Consider the following 22,584-nt stretch of genomic DNA (forward strand, 5'->3'; position numbering starts at 1 on the left):
AATGGTGTTCCATTTATGGATATACTGCATTTTGTTTATACTTTTACTAGGTGACCGATACTGTTGTTTTCACTTCTTAGCTCTCACGAGCGACGCTTCTGTGAACATTTATGTGCACATGTGTGGAGCTTGTGTTTTCGTGGGTAGATATCTAGGAGCAGAATTGCTGACTCAAGTGGTAATTTTATGTTTGACTTTTTAAGAAACTACCCAACTGTTTTTTCAAAGTGATTCTACCATTTTAAATTTCTACCAGTGATGTGTGAGGATTCTTAAGGATAATTATAACAAAAATGTGCAAGATCTCTTTACTGACAACTGTTACTAAAACATTGGTTATAGAAAGTAGTGAAGGCCAAACTAAACGGCAATGCATAGCCCACGTTTTTGCATTGGAAGACTCAATATTGATAAGACGTTGATTCTCCCTGAAATTATCTGTAAATTCAGTACAATTACAATAAAAACCCCTACAAGTTTGTTTGTTTTCGTTTGGTTTGGGTTTTGTTTGTTTTGGGGGGTTTTGTTTGTTTGTTTCTTTTTGGTACAAGATGATGAGGTGGTTCTGAAATAAAAGAAATTCAGAGGACCTAAAATAGCTAAAGTAGTCTTGATAATGAAGAACGGGTTAGGAATACTGACTTTTCCAATGTATAAAACCCCGGTAGTGAAGCCATTGTGGTACTGTGGAAGGGTGGAGGAAAGGCCAGTGAATATCCAGAAATGGACCCACACAGAATTGCTTTCAAGGGCAGCAAATTAATTCAGTGGGTAAAGAATTGTCTTTTCAGTAAGTAATGCTATAACAATTAGAGATGTGTGTAGGTGGGGATAGCTTTGATTTCACACACACACACACACACACACACACACACACACCCCTCACACCATTTACAAAGGTTAATTTGAGATGGTTCGAGATTACAGGTTAAAGTTAAATTTATAAAGCTTGTAGAAGAAAATATTGAAACAATAGAAATCAAGAACAGATTTAGAAATTTGACTTTATAAAATTTCAAACATATTCTAATCAGAGGACATCATTAGAAAATAAATAAATAAGCCACAGTCAGGAAAACATCTTTGCAACACATACATCTGACAAAGTACTTTTTTCTATACGAAATAAACTGTGCAACTCATCAAGAAAAACATAACCCAATTTTGTAATAGGCGAAAACCTAGACCAGAAATTTCACAAAAGTGTGTATTCAAGTGGCCATGAAGAATATGCAAAAATGCTCAGAGTCACGGGTCATCAAGGAAATGCAAGTGCAGATTAAAAGCTCAGTGAGAGACCACCACACTGGCACTAGAATGGTTAAAGTAAAAATCACTGAGCGTCAAGTGTTGACAAGGTTGTAGGGCAACTGGAACTCATACAGCACAAGGATGAGAAGTTTGGCAGTTTCTTTAAAAACTGAACATATTTGTACCCTATATACCCGTAATTCTACTCCTAGTAATTTTATCCCAGAGAAATAAGAATATGTATCCAGAAAAAGCTTTATGTAACAATGTTCAGAGTGACGTTATTTATGAGAGCCAGGACCTGGAAACAGCCCAGATGCCCTTCCACGGAGGAATAAACTGTAATGTGTTCAGACCATGGAACGCTGCTGAGCAGTGAAAATGAAGGGAATCATGGCACCTGCAGTAACATCGATGAAACTAAGAATACTTGTAAAAAATACTTGCTGCAAAGCTGCCAGTCTGAGTTGGTGTTTAGTCGTCATCTACTTAACCGTCGCTGATAATAGATGGCCATTTTACCGGGCATCTGGCATACCAGAAGGGGGAGAAGGAAGCAAGCCAGTGGAACGGTCCAGTGAAGGGCACTGAGTTGGTGTGTGCTGGTAATAAGTAGTCCTCAGCGAGGCTCAGGCCTCGAGTGCCTCAGGAAGGTGCAGAAAGTGTCCAGAGAAAGATCAGTAGAGGCCAGTTTGTGGCAGACCCAAATACCAGGCTCAAGGATTTTACACGATTTTTTGACCCTTTTAGACCAAGGTGTTCTGCACACCCTCCACCACCATGCCGGTCCAAGCTCATCTCCTCTTGCTTGCTTCTAGAATACCCGTAGCCTCCATGCGGTTTGCCCCACCTCCACTTGCAACCATTTTCCTGTCATTTCTCCGTACTGCAGCTGAATGATTTTTTTTCAAGTGCTGTAATTATATTTTCTCATGATATTAAGCAATTTTCCTTCATAACTACAATTTTATATTGAAGTAATTTCTCTGATCAATGTCTGTATGCTTGATGTTTTTTCACTGTCATAACCCGCCCCCCTCCCAGTGCCTAGCACAGCACCTGAAACAGAAAATGCTCAGTAAATATTTATTGACTAAAATGGGGAGGTAGAGAATTTAACTTCACGTCAGTAATTTTAAAACAGAGTAAGTATTTGATTTGAACTTCTTAATGTTGGATTTGAATTTAAATATAATTGTTATGTGTAGTGTACTTGAAATCATCTTAATTCTACATATTGAAGAGTGAGACTGAATAATTTGATATGCACATTGATGCAAGTTCGTGTCTACCAGCTTCTCCAGAAACGCTGAAAGCCATTTGCTAGTCCTACGTTGTCTCACAAGGATGCTGACAATCCCATAAAAAGTCAGATGAGGTTCCTTCCACACTCACACACATGATATTTCTCATGCATAGATATTGCTGATCACAGTCAAATTTCCTTAAAAGTAATAGATAATGGCTTTGATATCCCACTATCAAGTATATCCGAAATCTCTTCCAAAATACAGCTCCATAGAGCAGATGGGAGCACTGGCTGCAAAAACAAATTCAAGATCCCACGAACAATTCCATTAACAAATGATTCCATGAAATACTGTAAACTGCTCATAAAATGTGGATGGGCCATTTCGAATGCGGTGGAAAGAGCCAGAAGAACCAGTACTGAAAGATGATGTGCTTGGCACACGGTGTAGTTGGACATGGTCCTCACGGATGCAGGGAAATAGGCTGATAAACCCAATCTTCATTTTGTTCTCTGTCCAAAAAAATCATCTTATATTTTTTAAACTTGTAGATACATATTTCATTCTTTTGAAATTACTTCTCAGCAACCTTCCCAACCTCATCGTCACGTGGGGACCCATCCCTGACCCTCTGCCTTCGCAGGGCTCCCCCCAAAACCCCATCTGTTGTGACAGTTACGTTCCATCATATTCCGATAGACAATCTTGATGCTTCATACGGAGAAGTCTCATTAAATTTTCTTGGGACATCTAGTGCTGATGTACATAATTGATAACAATTTTTATATCTTTTGCCAGAAAAATGTTATAAAAAACGGATCTGTTTCCTTGTGTTTTTTCATAAGAAATCTTAGCTCTAAATGTTAGTGTTTCTGAGAAATTAATTCATTGTTGCAGTTAACAGCTATAGTACAAATACTGAAGTGTGAGTCAAAAGACAGGTCTAACTCTGAATCCCAGCTCTGTCATCTGTTGTGTGAATTGAGCAAGCCAACAGGAAGCCTTATGAAACCTTATATTTAATTAATAAAGTGAGTGGACAAAATAGTACTTACCTTTTGGAAAGGTAAATAAGGCTATGAAATTGTGGAGTACTGTGCAAACAGAGGGAAACTATTAGCTGTTGGATTATTTTTTTTGTTGTTGTTAGATTTGTATCACTGAAGGTGAGGTCCTCTCTTTCTAAGCAGAAGTAAATTATATAACATCAAAACAAGAACCCTGAGAAAAACAATACTTGTTTTAGAAAGAACCTCTGCTTTAATAATATCAGTAACGACTGTGCTGGAGGTATGTACGTACTTCATGATTTTCTATGAACCTCACAACAATCTTAAGAAAGATTTAGTTTTTTGGGTTTTTTTTTTTTTTTTAAGATTTGATTTATTTGAGAGAGAGAGCGAGAGAAAGCACAAACAGGGAGAGGGACAGAGGGAGAGGAAGAGACTCCCCACTGAGCAGGGAGCCCGAGGTGGGACTCGATCCCAGGATCATGACTTGAGCTGAAGGTAGATACTTAACCAACCGAGCCACCCCAGTGCCCCTTGAAAGATTTAGTTTTAAAACTTGTCTCCAAATGAGAAAATTGGATTAACTTTGCCTCAGTTTACACACACAGTAAATGCTGGAGCCTGGCTTCTGATAATATTCAAAGCCTCGTTCGTAACGATTAACTCTAGGCCCTCTTCCAAAATGGTGACAGTAAGATAAGAAACCTGCTTAAAAATGAAAGTGTGAGTCTCTAAAGTAACGGTAGCAGCGCGTGGACATCACGGCACCCTGGCCGTCTGTGGGGTGGGAAACAGGCACATGACATCCCCGAGACTTGGGCGCATGCACGACTCAGGGGTGTTGGAGGAAGAAAAAAGGCACAATGCGAACTAAAGATACTCTTGTAAACAAATTCTTTCCTTTTTCCTCTTTCCTTTTTCTTGGAATCTAATAAAAATTCAGTTTTTTTTAATTATCGAGAACCGTCTGCAACCTTTCAAGCAGGGTTTTGATAGGAAGAGGTGGCATAACAGAGGGGTTTGATGTTCCAATAAGAAAGCCTAGCTGGATACTTCTGCATCAGAATAAGAGATACTCAACATCCCTTATTTCAGAATGCAGTGCTCTATCTTTTAGGACTGGGAGGAGCTCTGAATTACCCACAAACCCAAACAAAGGAGAGGTTTCTTTTCTCTCATGTAAGAAGGGAAGCAGCTGCAGACTTTTGGGACACGTCTTTATGGTTACTAATTACCCAGGCCTCTCCCTTCCTTTTCCCCCACCCTGTGTGCTAAGGCTCCTCCCAGTCTGGAGATGGCTGTTGGGGTTCCACCCATCGTAGGGATTTGGGCAGAGAGGAGGAGGACGAAGAGGAGAGCGCCGTACCTCCTGGCTGGGTCAGCCTTCTGTTAGGAAACTTACCACTAGCACCTCACCCCCGGTCTTGCAAGGAGTCTTTTGGTGGGAAAGAAAGGAAACGTGTGTGCGAAACAGACAACAAATGCCTATTGACCCTTACCTTTTAGCAAATAAATTAGGGTTTTGTTCTCTGAGGCTTTTTTCTTTCTTCTGAGACATAATGTACATAGAGCAAAGCACATAAATTCACACCTATCTGGAGCATCTGGTTCTGTGACTACTTATCTGTGTACGCTCATGCAACTAGGGGGCCATGTCCGGCACCCCAGAGACTCTCTGGCTTTTTTGCTTTTGGCTCTGGGATAGCTAATCCCCATCATCTCAGAATTACATGGCTTTTTTTACAAAAAAGTACTCAAACGTATTTCCTATTTTTCCAAGAATATAGTGAGACAATTGTTGGAGAGTGGTGAAAAGCAAGTGGTGTGGAAAGAGTCTGTCTGGGGGGTGATGACACTAGCCAGACTTACTCCTGACTCCATGGCACTCTAGGCACGTGACTTTAGAGAAGTCACTTCCTGTCTCTGTTTGGCTACTTCCTCATTACCAAGCCAGACAGAATGTTGCTGTTCTGCTTGGAACGCCTTTCTCCTTCTCCTTGGCTGGCTCTTCTCTCAGGTGCTGAGGTCAACTTAGACCTTTCTTCCTCTAGGAAGCATGCTCATGTCCCCCAAGACTGATTCAGGCACCCCACCTCTGAGTTCCTTTAGAGCTTTGGGTGTCTCATTTATCACATTATTCCCTGATTTGCACACTAGACCAAACGGATTTTATCACAAAACCCAAATCTCAGGGCGCCTGAGTGGCTCAGTCGGTTAAGCATCTGCCTTCCACTCAGGTCATGATCCTGGTCATGATCCCAGAGTCCCAGGATCAAGCCCCATGTTGGGATCCCTGCTCAGCGGGGAGTCTGCTTCACCCTCTCCTTCTGCCCCTTCCCCTGCTCCTTCTCTCTCTCACTCACTCTCTCACAAATAAGTAATTAAATAAATAAAATCTTTAAAAAAAAAAAATCTTTCTCACTGCTGCATCCCCAGTGTCCGGGACATTGTTGATGTTTCATAAATATCTGCTGAACAAATGTTCAGTGAAGGTGGTACCTGGAATCTCATGAATCTCTAACTAAGATCATCTGTTTTGGGAGATAACAAGTAAGAGTTTCTTCTTCTTCTTCTTTTTTTTTTTTTAAGATTTATTTATTTATTTATTCGACCGAGACAGCCAGCGAGAGAGGGAACACAAGCAGGGGGAGTGGGAGAGGAAGCAGCAGGCTCCCAGCAGAGGAGCCTGATGTGGGGCTCCATCCCAGAATGCCAGGATCACGCCCTGAGCCGAAGGCAGACGCTTAACGACTGAGCCACCCAGGCGCCCCAGTACGTGTTTCTTCTTAAATGGAGGAAAAGTGTTACTGTTTTTAACCTAAACTTTTTAAACAGAGATAATGCCCAATTGCAAATTGGTTCTAAAGATGAAAGGTCATTTCTAGGGAGTACCTAGCACAGTATTATGGCTCACAGTAGGCATTTGGTAAATGTTGTCTGTTATTACTGTTAGATTAAATCTTTGTGGGTCTGGCCACCCGAAAGCGAGCATCGGCCAGTCGTGGTTGTTGAAGTAGGTCCTTAAGTCAGGCTTGCCAAGCACTTCAAGGGCATTGGGTTCCTGGCCGCTTTGTCTGTGCAAATCTGTCTTCCTGAGCCTTCTTACACGGAAGGTGGGACTCTGCAGCAGCTCCGTAGAGAACAGAATGAAAGAAAAGGATTCTGAGTGTCTCACGAGAGTTTAAGGTTAAACATAAAACAAGTACTTTCTGGCAGGCCTGTTCCAGTGTGTTACTGTGGCAAGTTATTCAGGCTTCATTTCTGGAAGTCTTTGAAAGTAGAGAGAGAATCATTTCTCTCAGATGATTAAGACAATTTAGCCTGAAGGCAGGGGATGGGCCACAGGATCTCTCAAGGTCGATGTCTTCCCTTTGATTCAGCGAAGTACCTCTAAGTTCCTGTACTTTGTAGTGAGGGCAAATTTAGAAGTATTTCACAGTGGAGAAGTGGAAGATCACCTACAAATGGCAAACTCAGTCTCCGATTTTGGGCAAACCTGTGTTAACATTTAAAATCTTTTTATTTGACAAAGTAATTGTTACATCTGAAATGAGGCTTTGCAAATGTAATTACAACAATAGGGTTAAGAATAATAGTTACCATTTATTTTGTACTGACGAAGTGGCAAGCCAGTGAAAGGTGCTTTGTGGGCATGAGCTGACTTAATTATTCCTCATCCATTACCACGCTCTCCGCAGAGACCCAGCTGCTCTGTCCCTTCCTGAGCGGAAGCTGCGAGCCACACACTTCACTCATTCCCTCCTTCAGCGTTTTTATTGAGCACCTTTTTATTTTCAGACACTTCCAGAAGCTGAAACTCAATAAGCTACCTGCCCAGGGTGACACTGCTTCTAAATGCGAGGACAGGATTCAAAACCCGGGGAACCTTTTTAATCCAAAATCTGCACTCCCTGCATTTGCCTGTGATCCCTAAGTGGTCTCTTCATCTCAGGGTCTTAAGTACCTTTTGTGATGACAACTCCAGATTTCTGTCTCCAGTGCAGCCCTGCCTGCTGACCCGTGGCTTTCCCTTCCCAGAGCTCAGAGAGGCTCTCACACCTGGCGTGTCCCAGGCCTGCCTCCTGAGCACCCTGCCCCAGCACAGTTAATGGGAAACTTCCAGTAACTTTCCATCTCACTTGAGGTATCAAACAGAAACCGAAGGCTTTCTGTGGCCTGAATGACCATGTGATCCGCCTTCTCCTCGACTGTTGGACCCCCTCCCCACCCAGGCCCGCTGCACCAGCCGCACTGCCCTTCTGGCCCCCAAACGGACCAAGAATGTGCCCACCTTCTACGCCTGATGGCCCCCCAGCCTGGGATCCTGTCCCCTCAGGTTGCACCTCCTTCATGGCCTTCAAGACAGTACTCACAGAACACCGTGTTCCAGAGGGTTCTCGGACTAGGCTGTGAAGTAACAGCTCCAGTCCAGGCCTTTCTGTGTGACTGTTGTCGTTCTCACCGTGTTTCGAGACAAACTGTTTATTGTCCGTCCCTCCCAGTGTAATATAAGCTTTATGAAAGTAGTGATTTTTTTTTTAATTGAATGCATGAGTGAATGAAGGAAAGCGTGCCTGAAGTGCTTGGCTCACGGCGTTTGCTTCAGAAATGGCTGCACGTGGCAGAGCCAAGACCCGAGAGCCGGAAGTTGGGAACCGGAAGTCGCCTGCTGGGCGCGTGGCAGGTGCAGCGGGGCCTTCCCTCCCTGCCTGTGCGCCTGCGTGCTTCCAGCGGGGTGGGCCTCTGAGCCCAGCAGCGACAAGACTTGCGCTAGGTTAGGTGAATGTATGCTTCTTATAGAATTTATGGAAATGTAAACTATTGTTAATGTCACAGTAAAATTCAGATTGTAATAGCCTCAGTTTCACAAAATAAGGTGACTAATGCATATTTAAATACAACTGGTTTCATTGATTTTTTTAAACGATTAATTTATTAAAGAAGAAAAAGCTCTGTTTTCTCATCTGTCATTTTAAAATCCTGTTTTGTCTCTGAGGGGCACCAGGGTGGCTCAGTCAGTTGAGTGTCTGACTCTTGGTTTCGGCTCAGGTCGTGATCTGGGGGTCATGGGATCTGGGGAGTCTCCTGTTGGGCTCCATGCTCAGCAGGGTGCCTGAGGTTCTAGCTCTCTCCCCTCTCCCATCCCCCTGCTCACTCTCTCTCTCTCAAATAAATCTTTAAAATTCTATTTTGCTTCTGAAAACAATAGGAGGTAAATATTCAGTCACAATTTTTAAAATATGTTTATGGTGTATGTATTTGGTATCAACCCACTTTTAAAATAGGATTCCATTGTAAACTGAAATTTGTTAACTCTTGTTTGAATAGGGAGCAGGAATAATTCCCTACAATGTTTAAGCCTCATTTTCCACTTACTCTTTTTATCAAATCTTACTTCTGAGCTTAAGAAACATGGTAAAATTATTTTTAAAGATTTATTTATTTGAGAGAGAGAGAGACAGAGCACGCACATGTGTGCAAATCGGGGAGGGGCTGATGAAGAGGGAAAGAAGCAGACTCCATGCTGATTGAGCATGGAGCCTGAGATAAGCTTCGATCTTAAGACCCTGCGATCATGACCTGAGCTAAAACCAAGATTCCAACACTTAACCGACTGAGCCATCCAGGCGTCTAGCAAAATCATTTCTTAAATCTGCCTTTGTTTTCCCTTCCCTGTCAGCCTTGTGATGGACTGAGCAATGGAATGTCTGACAGTCAGGTTAATGATGTCAACTCTGAAAGGTCTAGAATTCCAAAAATCAGACCTTAAATTTTTGTGCTAATAGAATTACTGAACCTTCCTCTCTGAGAAAGAAGGATTCCCTGATTAAACTATAAATTATATCTGGCCATTTAAATTAGATATTTAAATATTCCAGTTATGGGAAAATGTGTATAATTTTTAATTCCTAAAGAGAATTATTTATGTCAGATCTCAGCATATGTTTCTGTTTTCTTACATTCTAGGCACTAGAAAGTGACATGTACCAGTGAGGGGATTGAAACTGCCTTGTGTTAAAACTGTGCCTGATGGGTCTGGGGGCATCTGCATATCTTCCTTGCTTATAAGAAGTTTTAGTTTCCCCTGACTCTCTTGCCTCTCTGCCCCGGAAGACCTGGGTTTTTAATCCTGGTATGTGTGAGATCTGGGGCCAGGCAGTTGTGACATTGAGCTCTGTCCACTGGACTAGTTCTGTGACTGAGCCCTTCCTCCCCCATCATGACATGGACAGTGAGATGTTTTTCCAGATTAAAAAAATCATTCTTCAGGCAAGTGTATGATAGTAACTCTGCCTTCCTCAGACTTCCTGCGGACGAGAATTCCATGCCTGTGGTTACAGGTTTTGGTCTCAAGTCTCCTTTATACTTTATAGTCTCAAAAATTAGGAAGGGCCACAAAGTGGTTTGGTATGGGTGGTTTGTATTTGTTAGCATTTACCATATTTGCTATTAAAACAGAAACATTTAAAAATGGTTATTAATCATGAAATATATAACAGTAGTCAACCCATTGCATGTTAACACTAAATAATCTATTTTTATGGAAAATCACTATTTTCCAAGACAAAAAAAAAATTAGTAAGAATTGTGGCATTGTTTTGCAAATCTCTTTGCAAATCTCTTTAATATCTGGCTTAACAGAAGCTAGCTAGATTCTTATATCTGCCTCTGTATTCAGTCTGATGTGATATATTGTTTTGGTTGAAGTAGTTGCAACAACAAATATGTAGTTGGAAAAGAGAAAAGTGTTTTGACAGCTTTTCGCATAATTGTGGATATTCTTTGATACCCCACCAAAACTTGGCAGGTGGTAGTTTCTTAAAGGTTAGTTGGAATGTGGATTCTGAAACCATGTCGATAAACTTTTCATACTCAGTTACGTTAAAATACCTTGGTCCATTTTACACTTGGTGGATTTGGAAACATCATGCATGGGTTATTTTAAAAATACTGGTTCCCTGAGTTGTGCATATTTTCACAACGCTGTGACACATTTCCTTGGGCAGTATCAAGAAATCATATTCGTTATTACCACCACCAGTCTCAACAGAGAAGTCTTTAAGTATTGGCTTGCTGTCCATTTACAGGGCTAAATATTAATTTTTTTCAAATTTGTAGTTTATATCTGCAAGCTTGAATTTTATCATTAGTAACAAATACTGTCATTTTTTCTTGAAGTGACAGGCTCACTTCATTTTTGAGAACACATCTGCTACATTTGTAAGTCTGCATAACCATGGTCTGTCTGCGCTTCATTCCTGCAAGTAGAAAGGGGCGCTGTGAGCAGAGCCTGAACTCAGCCCACACTGCAGCCAGCAGCAGAGCTCCCGTAAGACACTTCCGTATCATCATGCAGAATCATGAAAAGGCGTGGACTTAACAGTTGAGATTTTTTTAAATTAGTAATTCTTACTGCTTCATCAAGACATTTTTTAATGAAAGTACTTTTCTTAATTTAACTGCTAGTATAGTTTGGTGCCACTGCCTTGGTTCTTGCTAAGGCACTGACAGTTTACCTACCGCGTTGCTTGAAATGTGAGCACAGTGAAAGAGATGAAGAGCATCAGCTTTTTCTTGCAATAGTAGTTTGACTTGTATTTTGCACTAGTAGTTTGACTTGGTGGGCCCCCTGTAGGATGGCAAGGGCTCTTAGGAGTCCACAGGCCATACTTTAAACACCACTGCTCTAGGCCATTTTGCAGATGCAAAATGTATTAATGCTCTAGGAGAGTGCTGAGTTAGAGATGCATTTAGCAGCAAGAGAAGAATGAAGCAAGTTCTCTAAAGCAATTTAACCCTTGTGCAGCCTTCCCTTCCAATGAATTGTCCTCACACCGTAAGCTCCCTGAGGGCAGAAGTATCATCACTGTGTGCCTGTCCCACAGTGGGATGCTGTGAGTACCGAGTGTGCCCAGGAAGAGCAGTTGGCCCTTGCCTCCCTCCCACATCAAAGCTACCTTGTCCAGATTTGCAGTCCTCAGGGAAAGAGGGGCAAAAGATTAACAGCCTTGCATTTAGTGCAACACACTTAGCAGAACACAGAAGAGAGGATTAAAGTCATGCTACCGCCATTTCTCCCATCTTAGAGGGCAGTGGTTCCGTTCAGAGAGCAGCCCCCTGTAGGCACTGGAGTGACCAAGCATCTGGGGGAAAGTCCAAATGTAGCAGAGCAGTGGGCAGACGACTAGACTTCTTCCATCCGACCTGTGCAGCCCAGTTTGAAATGTATTTATTCAGCATCTTCCTGGGAAAATATTATTAAATTTTATGAAAGGAGTATTCGAGAAGTAGGGCTCTTACTGAAAGCAGGTTGGAATTTTTGTAGCCACTTACCCGGAAGGAATTTCAGATCTTTCAGTTATCTGTGATAATGGGAAAATAAGAGTAGTCCCAAAATTTCATTTTAAATATTTATTTTCACTTATTCGGCTTTACCTGTAAAAACTCTTAATGGTTGCCTGAGGATTGCAGACTTCGAGCAGAATGGAAGCACAGGCCTGGGGGCTGCTGGGCTGGAGCTAATACCCAGACCACATGTGCTCAGTTCTGCAGTTTTTTCCCATCAGATTACAAACACTCACTAAATGTCTGCTAAAATATTAATTTTTATCAGAAGGATTATAGATAAAATTTTATCTCAAAGAAATGGGCTAAAATAATCCAGAAAAACACCAACCCTTTTATGTTAAATTTGAACAGCACAGAATTTACTAATTTAACTTTGGCAGAGATCCACTAGAGATGAATTCTGGGATGAATTCCAGATTCACCTCCCACCCCAAAAAATTTGCCACAACCATTGCAACAAGATATCCTTATTACAGACTCTTAATTGAGACGTGGACGGCGTTCAGTCCTAGTGTTGCTGTTAGTCTTCCTCTGATCTCTCTGATTTGGGGACGCTGCTGCATGCTAGGAACCAGCACCACAGAGAACAGCTACGAGTTAGACATGGTTCCCATCTTCTGACCTCATTTTTCTCACCTGTAAAATTAAATAATATGTCTGCTTCAGACAGGGGCTTTGAGGATTAAGGGATAATCTAGAATGCATTATAAAACTAAAAAAGGATTTAAAAAGAGACAGGAAGGTTGAATCAAGAGGATGGACTGAGAACACATACCGGCTCCACTCACCCTCCGCTTTCCGAATCCCACGAAGTGACAGAAACAAGTTTTTGGAAGGTTCCTGAGGAAGGGAAAGCAAATGGCAGGAGATCTGTGAGAAAGCAAAATGGAAGCCCCATCCATGGAAGAGGAGCGTGCTGCAGTGGTGGGGAGCTTTAGGGAAGACGTAACCCCACACCAGTGGCTGTGAACACGGGGCACCAAGAGAGTCGGTTGGAGAGCTGCTTTTGGAGCAGCCAGGCTAGGCTGGGCCTGCCCTGAGGGGTGCTCAGCGGTGCAGAGTAGTGGTGTTTATTCCCAGATTGCAGCTGCAACCGTGCAAAGCCAAACCTCAGACAGTGCTACCCGGTAGGGCAGCCAGGAGCCCCAGGCACAGGAGACAAATTACTTGCATATCCCACCCAATGGTATATTCTTTCCTCTTTCCATAACTACCAGAAGAAAGCTATTTTAAACAAGAGGTCGCATCCCAGACAAGCAAACTGAAAATCTCAAATCAAAAAATGAACACACAGCCAACATGTCCTAAGCATTTAAAAAAACAGACTCCGCAAACTGAAAGAGTAACACGTGGGCAGAACAGAGCTCAAAGACTAGAAGGTGATTCTAAAGTAAGCAGTTAAATCTTCATATGGGTAAGAAGACATGGAAGCCACAAAAGGCCAAACCAGTTAGGGAACCTGGGATTCAAAGTCAACAGAATGCTGTTGAGTATCACCAAAGGATGAAGAGCCCACAAACATGATAGAAAAATTGAGTTGGAAGACAGAACCCAAAACTTCAAAAGTAAATCTAACTGGGGTTACCAGGATGGGAAAAACTAAGAAGATTAAGGGAAATTGGAGACACAAGTCATTATTTACATTGAAGGGCAAGAGAGCTGTGAATGTAGCATGAGGTGACTGAAAGAACTAAGCCAGGAATAAACAGACATTCCTAACTTTCCTGTTGGAAGGATTAAGTCCAAACTCCTTAGCATCATAGAGGAGGAGGACGCAGCTCCTGTGGCACCAGACAGACCTGACTTACAGCTTTGGGCCTTACGTGCTCCGGATGGTCCTTGGATAGTTTAGGTAACGTTCAGAGCTTCAAATTTTATTGTATATAAAGGGATAGAATAATACCTACTGCATCAATTTGTCATGAGGTTAAATGAGAAAAAATACATATGCGTGCACACTGCCCGTGCCCCTGTGTGTACCCGCTGAGCTAGTAGAGTAATTCCCCTTTTTCTGAGAGTTCATGAACTTCTTTGTAGTCTGACCCCCACTCACCTGTCTCTTCTTCCCTCCTCATTCAGTTCCTCAGCCAATCACGTGTTACCTTCCTCCCTTCCTCTCCCCTCCCAATGTAATAAGACTCTGATCCCAAGGTGGTCTGGACACACCTCTACGCTCATACGCACCTGTACCTTCTAATGTGGAGATGTACTCGTTCGCCTCTGTTAGCTTCTTGAGAGTAGAGATCACACCTTATTTATTTCTGTATCTCCATTTCAGAATGGTGTCTTTCACATAGCAAGTACCCAAAAGTCTTTCCTAAATATATGACCACACTTGGGCTTAGTGCTTCTTTTTAATTGTATTTTTCAAGTCTATTCAACATCCAAAAAATATTAAGTCCTTTAAGTCCTTCCATTTTGCACCTTTAAAAGTGAGGCGAGAGGAGTAGGGTCTTGTTCACCTTTATTCACTAGTAACACTTTGTCTTTTCTTGCATTGCCTTGGCACATAATTGTTCAATAAGTTTGTTGTAATTAAGTCAGTGTATTTAACAAATTTTACTGAGTGTCTGCCTTGTACTAGGTATTGTTCTAAAGGAGCTCGAGGTATGTCATTGAATAAAACAGCCCCAAGTCGCTCCCTGTAGAGCATCTATTCTCATTCTACTGAGAGGAAATAGTCAGTATAATAACTAAGTATGTAGGACGATGGAAATTGACAAATGCTCTAGAAGAAAATAGAGCAGAGTTCTGTGGATGAGGGTTGCCAGAGCAGGAGGATTGCAGTCGTAACCTGAATGGACCTTGTTGAGATGGCGTCATTTGAGCAAAGTTGAGAAAGATGCAGTTAGCCACGCAGATCTCTGGAGGTAAGAGCATTCTAGGCAAAAGGAATGGCTGGTGGAAAGAATGACTGCACAACTTTTTTTGCCCTGAGCACACTAGAAACTCTGACCATATAGGGGGTTTTGCCAGCGGTGGGCTGTGAATTCCAGGGGGCACAGTGAAAGGATTGCAGGGTTGGGTAGGAGATGAGGATGGACAGCAGTAGGTGGGCAGGACATGAGTCCTGGGGGTAAGAGCAACCTAGTGGTCTGGAGCTTGCTGAGCTGACGTAAATACAAGGAAGGGGCCTAATGAGAGTGGTTTCAGTGACTTTAAAGTAGAACTTGGTGGAGTCTTGAAGAGGTTGAAGGGGCAGGGGACAGGTAAATGTCGGGATTGCCTTCTTGATCTCACAGGGACAGGGTGATATGGGGACTCAGAGTTTCTGTCCTCCTCTCAGACCCCTGTCAATGGAGAGTAGAAGGTCTAGCGAGTGGTGGACTGGGTCCCAGGGCTACAGTTTGCTCCCTGACCCCAATGTTGTCTCTTGGTGTGGGGGTCTATTTCTTGACCAGCCAGGAGTTGGGCTGCATCCTCGTACATCCTTTGACCACTGACGTGGGGTGGAACGTGGAGGAATAAAAGTCCCCTTAGTACCAGCAAGAGCAGCCTGCTCTCGATCTGTTCAGGGACCAGCTTCCCTGGATCCCTTTTGATGGAGTTGAGGCCTATTTGGCCTGTTTTCTTTCCTATTATTAATGTTATATTATAATGCTCTGTGCATAAGCGAAAAGATTTTTCGTGTCTTTTCCCTTTTGTCATATGTTGGGTTTTTAGTTTATCCTTGGGAAATAGGACACATCTTTGGTTAATAGACATTTGAGGGGCATGAGCTGAAGTGCTGGCAAAGCAATTCAGTGGAACTGACAGGTCTGAGAATGGGGCTCAGCTGCTCCCGGCTTCCTGGCTTGATGACAGTCTTGCAATAAATAATCAGAAACTGGGTGAAATGATAGCAAATGTCAGTTTAAAGTTTTCACTTGTCAAAACTGAGATTGTCTTATCACCAAACCATTGCTGGACCAAATTATGTTCCCTCTTATCCTCCTGTTCATTGGAAACATTCTTCACCCCTGATTTTTTTATGCTGAACAGCTTTAGGGCACTTCACAGACAAATGTCCAGTCTATACTGATGTGCATTACTGTTCAGTCCGTTTAATAAAGACTCGGTTGGGTCAAAAAGCGATTGTTTGACCTCTCTGTTGGTCAACTTCAGTGCCTGCCATTTACAGCTTCGAGTTACACAGTGGGGACCTGTCTCTATAAAGGAAATTCTTTTAGGCCTATGAAGACATAACTCACTTTGTGCAACAGATAAAATTCTCAAGAACACCAAGGTTTTATTTGTCTAAGGAGCCATTATGCTGTAACTTCTGACCTTTGGAAAGAGGACTGAAGTTCATTTAATTTAGTGTTGAGTTTCTAGGAAACATTAGCCAATTTATTTTCAACAAAATGAGAAGTTATTTTGACGACTTTGTGGCCAAATGCTGTGCACGAGCCATCGAGAATGTCAGAGCTGCCCGGGGTCTGTGCAGCGCCTGGAGCAGGCCTGTGGTTTGACGGACGGAGCACAGGGACAGCGGGCAGGGCGATCTCCCAGGGAGCCTGGCAGGTGGAGGCCCCAGCTCAGACTCAGGTATCTTGACCAGTATTTGACAGTGAGATTTCATCAAGAGGTTAGTTTCTGAATGTCTGTCCTCAAGATGAAAAAAAATTATTCTACTTTCAAGGCAGTTCTCATATTTAAAGCTGTAAAACCTTACGAGGCAGGAAAGCAGTATTCTTTTATCTCTTGTTGCTGGATTTTTGTTTTTTAATATGAATGTGTCTTTGATCCTTTTTTAGCTAGTCTCTCCCATTTCCTTCTCACCATAGATAAATTTGCTGCCTCGAGAGAAAATTAGGGCTATTGAAAGGGAGAGAGGGAATTTGAGACCAGACAGCGAAGTGAGGCGGTGGCAATTCACCGTGATCACATGGCAGTGAGTTCTGTGTGGATCCTTACGTTTCTGAGCAAGAGGAGGGATCCTGGCAGCCCCGGAGAGGGCAAGTCAGACATTCTGGAAGAGTGACAGAGCAGGTCAGAGTGAACAGGGACCGCCACCACCACCACCACCCCCCGCCTCAAGTGTAAGGCGGCCCCATGGTGAGCACAGTCCACTGCTGGTATAGGTCTTCAGCACACGGCGATGGGGGCATCCTGAGCTCTGAGTGTCGGTGCTGTCCCTTCTGAGCTGTGTGACTCTGGGCAGGTGGCTCAGCCTCACTGAATCTCGGCTGCTCCATCTTCAAGGATAATGATTTTAGGGAGATGAAGAGCGATCGCACACATGGAGACGCAGTCAGTGAAGGGGTCTCACTGAGCAGAGTGCCCTTCCTCTCACGCTCCCTGCCTTTCTCCCACGTCCTCTAGGAGTGTCAGCTCTCGGTCTGAAGACCTTTTCCTAAAACTCTGTAGCTACGTGCCCCTCCTTAGAAAAATTGCGTGTTGCCACTTGGTGTAATAGGTTATCTGTAGGAGTGACTATTCTGTTCCTGGGCAACATTTAAAAAGCCGTGGAGCTTAACACAGCACATTCCAGAGAGCTTATGTTCTATCTCCATGCCGGAGAGCTCCCATCATAACCAGTATGTTACACTGTGTTTAATTAACTTGTGAGGATGTGATTAAACCAGGATAACAAGATCTGACCTATATTTTGCACATGGAGGAAGCAGTTTATACTGAGGAATATTCTAGCCTCGGCATTTTATCAGTGCTTATTAACTCTGTGTGATGGAGGTACTTGTAGACCCCCAAATTGTTCAGGCTGTGCCTTACATGTGCTGTTTGCTCTGCCTGGAAGGCCCCTGCCGCCATCCCCCTGTCCATCCCTTCTCCGCACCCCTTCCTCAGCCTCCCCCTCCTGGTTGGTGGCTCAGAACTGCTCGAGCATTATGTTCTCCAGGAAGCCACGTGATGCGGCCAATGGTGGAGGCGTGCCTCGTCTGTGGATTCCCTCAGTCCATGGACAGTGAGGTCTTGGGGGCCAGGAGAGTGGGGAGAAACAAGGGAAGTGTGCCGCCCTGGGCAGCCAGCCTAACTCTGGGAAATCGGGAGGGTTCCCCGAGAAGTAGCATTTTGGCTGCAGACTGAGTAGCAGGTAGCTTGGAGGAGAGGAAAGAAGACCATTTCTGGAAGAAGGAGGAGCCGCTGTGAAGAGCCATCTGCACATGCTTGAGGCAAAACGGAACCTGCTCCCCTTGCTTACCGCTTCCTCCTGCTATCGCCGTGCTGTGCTGCAGCCAGCAGAGTGATGGGTCTCTGGTACCGCTCACCTGACAGAGGAAGCATGGCAGGAGAGCCAGGTGTGGGTTTGACCAACGAGTGTGTCACCTGTCTGTGCTCTGTGAGGTTTTAGGCTGGCGTCCCGGCTTTCTGATCTGCAGGAGCGTCCTTAGCTCTAAAATGGGTATGACAGTCCACTTACGTCAGGGGCTGCCGTGAGGACGCCGTGGGCTCTCGGCGGCTGGCACTCAGCATCTCTCACACCATGGATTTTATTATTCATCTCGAAACTTCCTAAGGTGTTATGCAGCCGAGCCGGATCATTTTCCATTTTGATGAGAACTTCTTACTTGATTGCGTGAGGTTGGAATAATGAGAATGTTTATTTCCATGACAATCCAAGATAACAAATTCAGGACGATTGTTTCCCTACAAAATTAAGTAGAGTGGGAAAGCGCAAAGCCTGAGAGGGTGAGTGGAAGCTCTTCCTTGGATCCTCAAAATAGCATCATAAACTAATTGCATCTGCCATGGTTTAGTAATCTAGATTTTCCATAGCTTTGTTCCTATATAAATGATGCCTGGTTCAGATACGCTGTGTGTATGGAGCCTGTTTTGCGTGATCTGCAGAATGGCCGTGGTAACAGCCCCCCGTATCTCGAGGATGCTGTACATGAGCACACAGACGTGCCTGTGCTTTGACAAGATGCTCAGCCTCCATCCTCACAGACGCTGCGAGGGTGCCGTGACTGGGTGGCGGGGAGCCTCCCTGCCGTCCTGTCACGACACAGCCATCACACTGACTTCCTGACGGTAATGCCATAGTGCTGGCGAAACAGAGCCTTGGCTCTCAGTCCCTGTTCTAACGCGCTGTGAAGCCCTCAGATCACACAGCAGCGGGTTTTCTGGTAGGCAGGAGTTAAAGAGGAAGGAACGTCCTTGCCTTCCTGCTGGTGGACAGCCCTGGCCCAGAGCACGGCGGTTGTCCCCTGCACACCCATCACTGTGCAGACCCTGTCCATCCAGGACACGCAGGCTGTGTACCCGTCGTGCACGGAGACACTCACTCTGTGCTCGTTGGCCGATGGCTGTGGCTCCAGTGACAGACACATTTATTAGATATTACAGCTGGAAATCTTTGAGATTCCCAAGGTCTGAAGTTTCTGTGGTAGATCTCTGCCATCTCAATGGTAATTCTTTCTTTCAGTGTGTAGCCCTGCCCTTGATTGGTTATCCGTAAGTTTTAGAATACGGCACTGAATATGATTTAAACTCACAGTCAAGTTATTTTGTCCTGTTTTCTTTTTTTTTTTTTTTTTTTTGCGTCTTTTGTTTTGTCCAATGCAGTGGTGCTGATTACTATGATTATGGACATGGACTCAGTGAAGAGACATACGATTCCTACGGTGAGTAACTGGCCAACGTGAACCAGAAATAGAGCGGGGGAGGAGTGGTCATCGAAACACCTTCAAGATCGGAATTGAGGAGAAATCCATAAAGACATTTTGACTGAAGCAGCAGCTTCCCTTTTAGCTCAAGTGTGCATATCTAGCTATTTTCAGAAGCTCCTTTAAGATTTAAATTTAATATTTAGAGAGGACTAAAAACTCATACAAAATTGCATAGATTCACATTCTCAACTTAGATTTTCTGTTTGGGTTGATTGCCATGTGCTGATTTTCTCATTTATAGAGTCATTTGCCAAACCGCAGACACTTGATAGCTCGGGTCTTTTTGAAGTGTCTTTGCTTCTTGACAGTGAAGGAAAATGAAGCCGTTGAGACTGCAGCTCTCAAAGGATTGTCCCACTCCCTTCTTCGTTTTTTAATTCACCTCCAATCCCAAACCCTCTAAAAACATGACAGTGGGAGTCATTCCATAAAGGTTAGGAAAGCACTGAGCCAAGGAGGAGATGTATGGCTCTCTCCAGCATACAGGGAGACAGCTAAACCCCACTTAATTCAGTGGGAGCTAGTAGAGATGCTGGGGAATCCATGTCCAAAGTCTCAATATGCAGAAGGAGGACAGGTTTAATTAAAAGAATTGGCAGCAGCAACATAATGATAGTACCAAGCTCCTTTGCCGGAGGGCAAAGAGATCAGAGAACAGGAAGCTTCAATCAGTTGCAAAGCTCTGATAAATGCCTGGTACCCGGTGCAAGTGAATCAGGATCCTGGTTAATGGATGTTCTGACATTTCTCTGAACATAACTGAAAAACCATTTTCCGGTGTTCCTTTTGAAGTGCATTTTGTTATATCACCTGCCCCAAGCCGTGATGACCTCACCTTGGATTTTTTTGTTGTTGTTGTTACTTGTAACAAACACTTAAGAGAAATACCTTGGTTTGCTGAATGCTGTCTACTTAAATGAATGCAAGTTAGCTTGAGGGAATGACGTTGATTGCATGTTTGTATCAAAAGAAGAGGTCATTTTAAGTATTTTTCCTTCACAGCCTTTTTAAATTGGTCTCAGTGGACACATGGCTTTTAAATTGCTGTATGTTGCAGCAGAGATGTTAACTGTTTGTTGTCAGAGACTTGTAGATTACTTATTGAAAGTGCTGAGATGGAACGGGTGTTTAATTTCAGGAGATCTAGATGATGGAATGCCTTTTGTTACTCGTACACCTGTCTGGTACGGATTTAGTATTATGAGGAGTGAAATTGGACATTCTGTCGTTAAGAACTTATTTTGTATGCAGGAAGTATTGTTGAGGCTACATTTCCCCTGAACATGACTTCCATCCACTCTGTCCGCGGAAGGACCTAGGAGACACGGTGACCAGGACTGTCTCCCACCCTGCCCCTCCCCTGTTGCTGGTCATGTCTGCCTGCTTTTGCCTGCACAGATCTTTATCTGTGTTGTCTTTGTTTTTGCCGTCAAAAGAAATCTGAGTGATCCTCTTCCCATTGTCTTTCCCATTTATAAATGTCTTAACATTTAGTAAAAAGCAGTTCAGTTTGCTGTTTGAGCATATGAGCTTTTGTTAAAATGGTGACCGAAAGGATAGTTCTTGCAAAGTGGGGTGCTATTTAAGGTACAAAAATCATTTTTCTTCCCATACTGATAAGTTTTCTTAGTGGGACGACCATTTTCCATTGTGTTTGTAATTTTTCTCTAAGTAAATACCCTTGCGGTTTTTCCCCCTAGTACATCAGGGATATGTATCTTCAATATGACATCTACCACTGGTTCAGGGTTAAGTCAGATTCTGAAAAATGAAGCCAGCGGGATCCATGGCAATGATCTAATTGTGATTCATCTTACTGATTTTAGGGCAAGAGGACTGGACTAACTCGAGACACAAGGCACCTGCAGCAAGGACCGCGAAGGGCGTCTACAGAGACCAGCCCTACGGCAGATACTGATTGTACTGTCTGGTGTTGTGAAATAGCCAGTCTCCACCAGTCCTGTGTACTGTTCAAAGTAATGTTTTTCTATGAACAATCCCTTTTTAAATAAATCAAAATGCTTAAAATCTGAATGGATGGAACTTTAAAACTACTTTGTGGAAACATCAACCTGGGCAGAAAAAAAAAAAAAAAGACATGTAAAATTTTGTTATTTCCAGTCTGTATATGAAAAAATAGGTCATCAAAAGGAAAAAAAAATAACTTTGATTAACTAGTGTTAAACAAAAAACTAGGTTTACTAAATATGTTAATCCATCCTTTTAACATAAGCCTCACCTTTCATTTTAAAGGTTTCCATAGCAATTTAGTTATTTTATCTTTCAGCCATATGCTAGTTTTTTTTCTCTTGCCAACATGCGTAAAAAGGGAAGCCAATTACAAGTGCAAATAATGTGGTATTCTTTTGTAACTCAAGTCTTGAAATGTTCTGTAGTGTTGAGCAAAGTCTCCTCTTGCTTGATACTAAATAAACTTTTGAAAGAAATTCCGTGTGTGTGAGCTAACAATTTCATGTTTCTCTTATTTAAAAAGGCCTTCATAAATAGTTGTAAACAGGGAAAGAGTTCATTTAACAACGCTTGTCATAAAAGGGTCACACTAAACATTGTACAACTGACTTAAAAAATGGTATAAAATTAAATGTACCATTCTATACTCACCGTAGATTTAAATGCTGTTTAAAGAGTCCACATGGTGTTAAGCTGCGTGAGTAGCACGTTAAAACGACGCAAAACCAAATCTTGTTTAAAAACTGGTTTTAAAATAACTACTGATTTTCTGAAAAAGATGTGATCAGTTTTCATCTTGTTGAGCGTTTTTTCACTAGTGCAACTTTGGATTTTTTATGAGAATTTTGGTACCTTAATGAACACCTCGCTCCATGCTGGAAGCAATAAGCACAAAGCTTTTAAAGACATTCTGACTTGACTAATTGAGGTCGCACTCGCCAAGGCTGAGGATGTGTAACCCTTAAACGGTCTTCATTGTCAAAGGTAAATAAATCAAATAAGATTTTAATCTCACTTAATTTATCTTAATATAACTAATAAAACCAGGGAGATTACAACTTAGCAAGTTTCATTATCCATTTTAGAGAGGTTTTAAGATCACCTAAATTCTCATTTTAAAAAGTTTAATTTGTTTTAGTAATC

General features: G+C 42.9%; 1 protein-coding gene across 1 annotated transcript in view; it reads left to right on the forward strand.

Moving 5' to 3' along the window:
- The window catches only part of KHDRBS3 (KH RNA binding domain containing, signal transduction associated 3), a 177,785-nt gene extending 155,890 nt beyond the window's left edge, over positions 1–21,895 (forward strand). The window contains exons 8-9 of the mRNA XM_040626044.1: positions 19,367–19,425; positions 21,297–21,895. Of these exons, the coding sequence (XP_040481978.1) occupies positions 19,367–19,425; positions 21,297–21,388 (151 nt within the window). The 3' untranslated portion in view covers positions 21,389–21,895. The remainder of the gene's footprint in view (positions 1–19,366; positions 19,426–21,296) is intronic.
- The last annotated feature ends 689 nt before the right edge of the window (positions 21,896–22,584 follow it).

Source organism: Ursus maritimus, unplaced genomic scaffold (genome assembly GCF_017311325.1).
Source record: "Ursus maritimus isolate PB19 unplaced genomic scaffold, ASM1731132v1 scaffold_9, whole genome shotgun sequence".
NCBI classification, from domain to species: domain Eukaryota; kingdom Metazoa; phylum Chordata; class Mammalia; order Carnivora; family Ursidae; genus Ursus; species Ursus maritimus.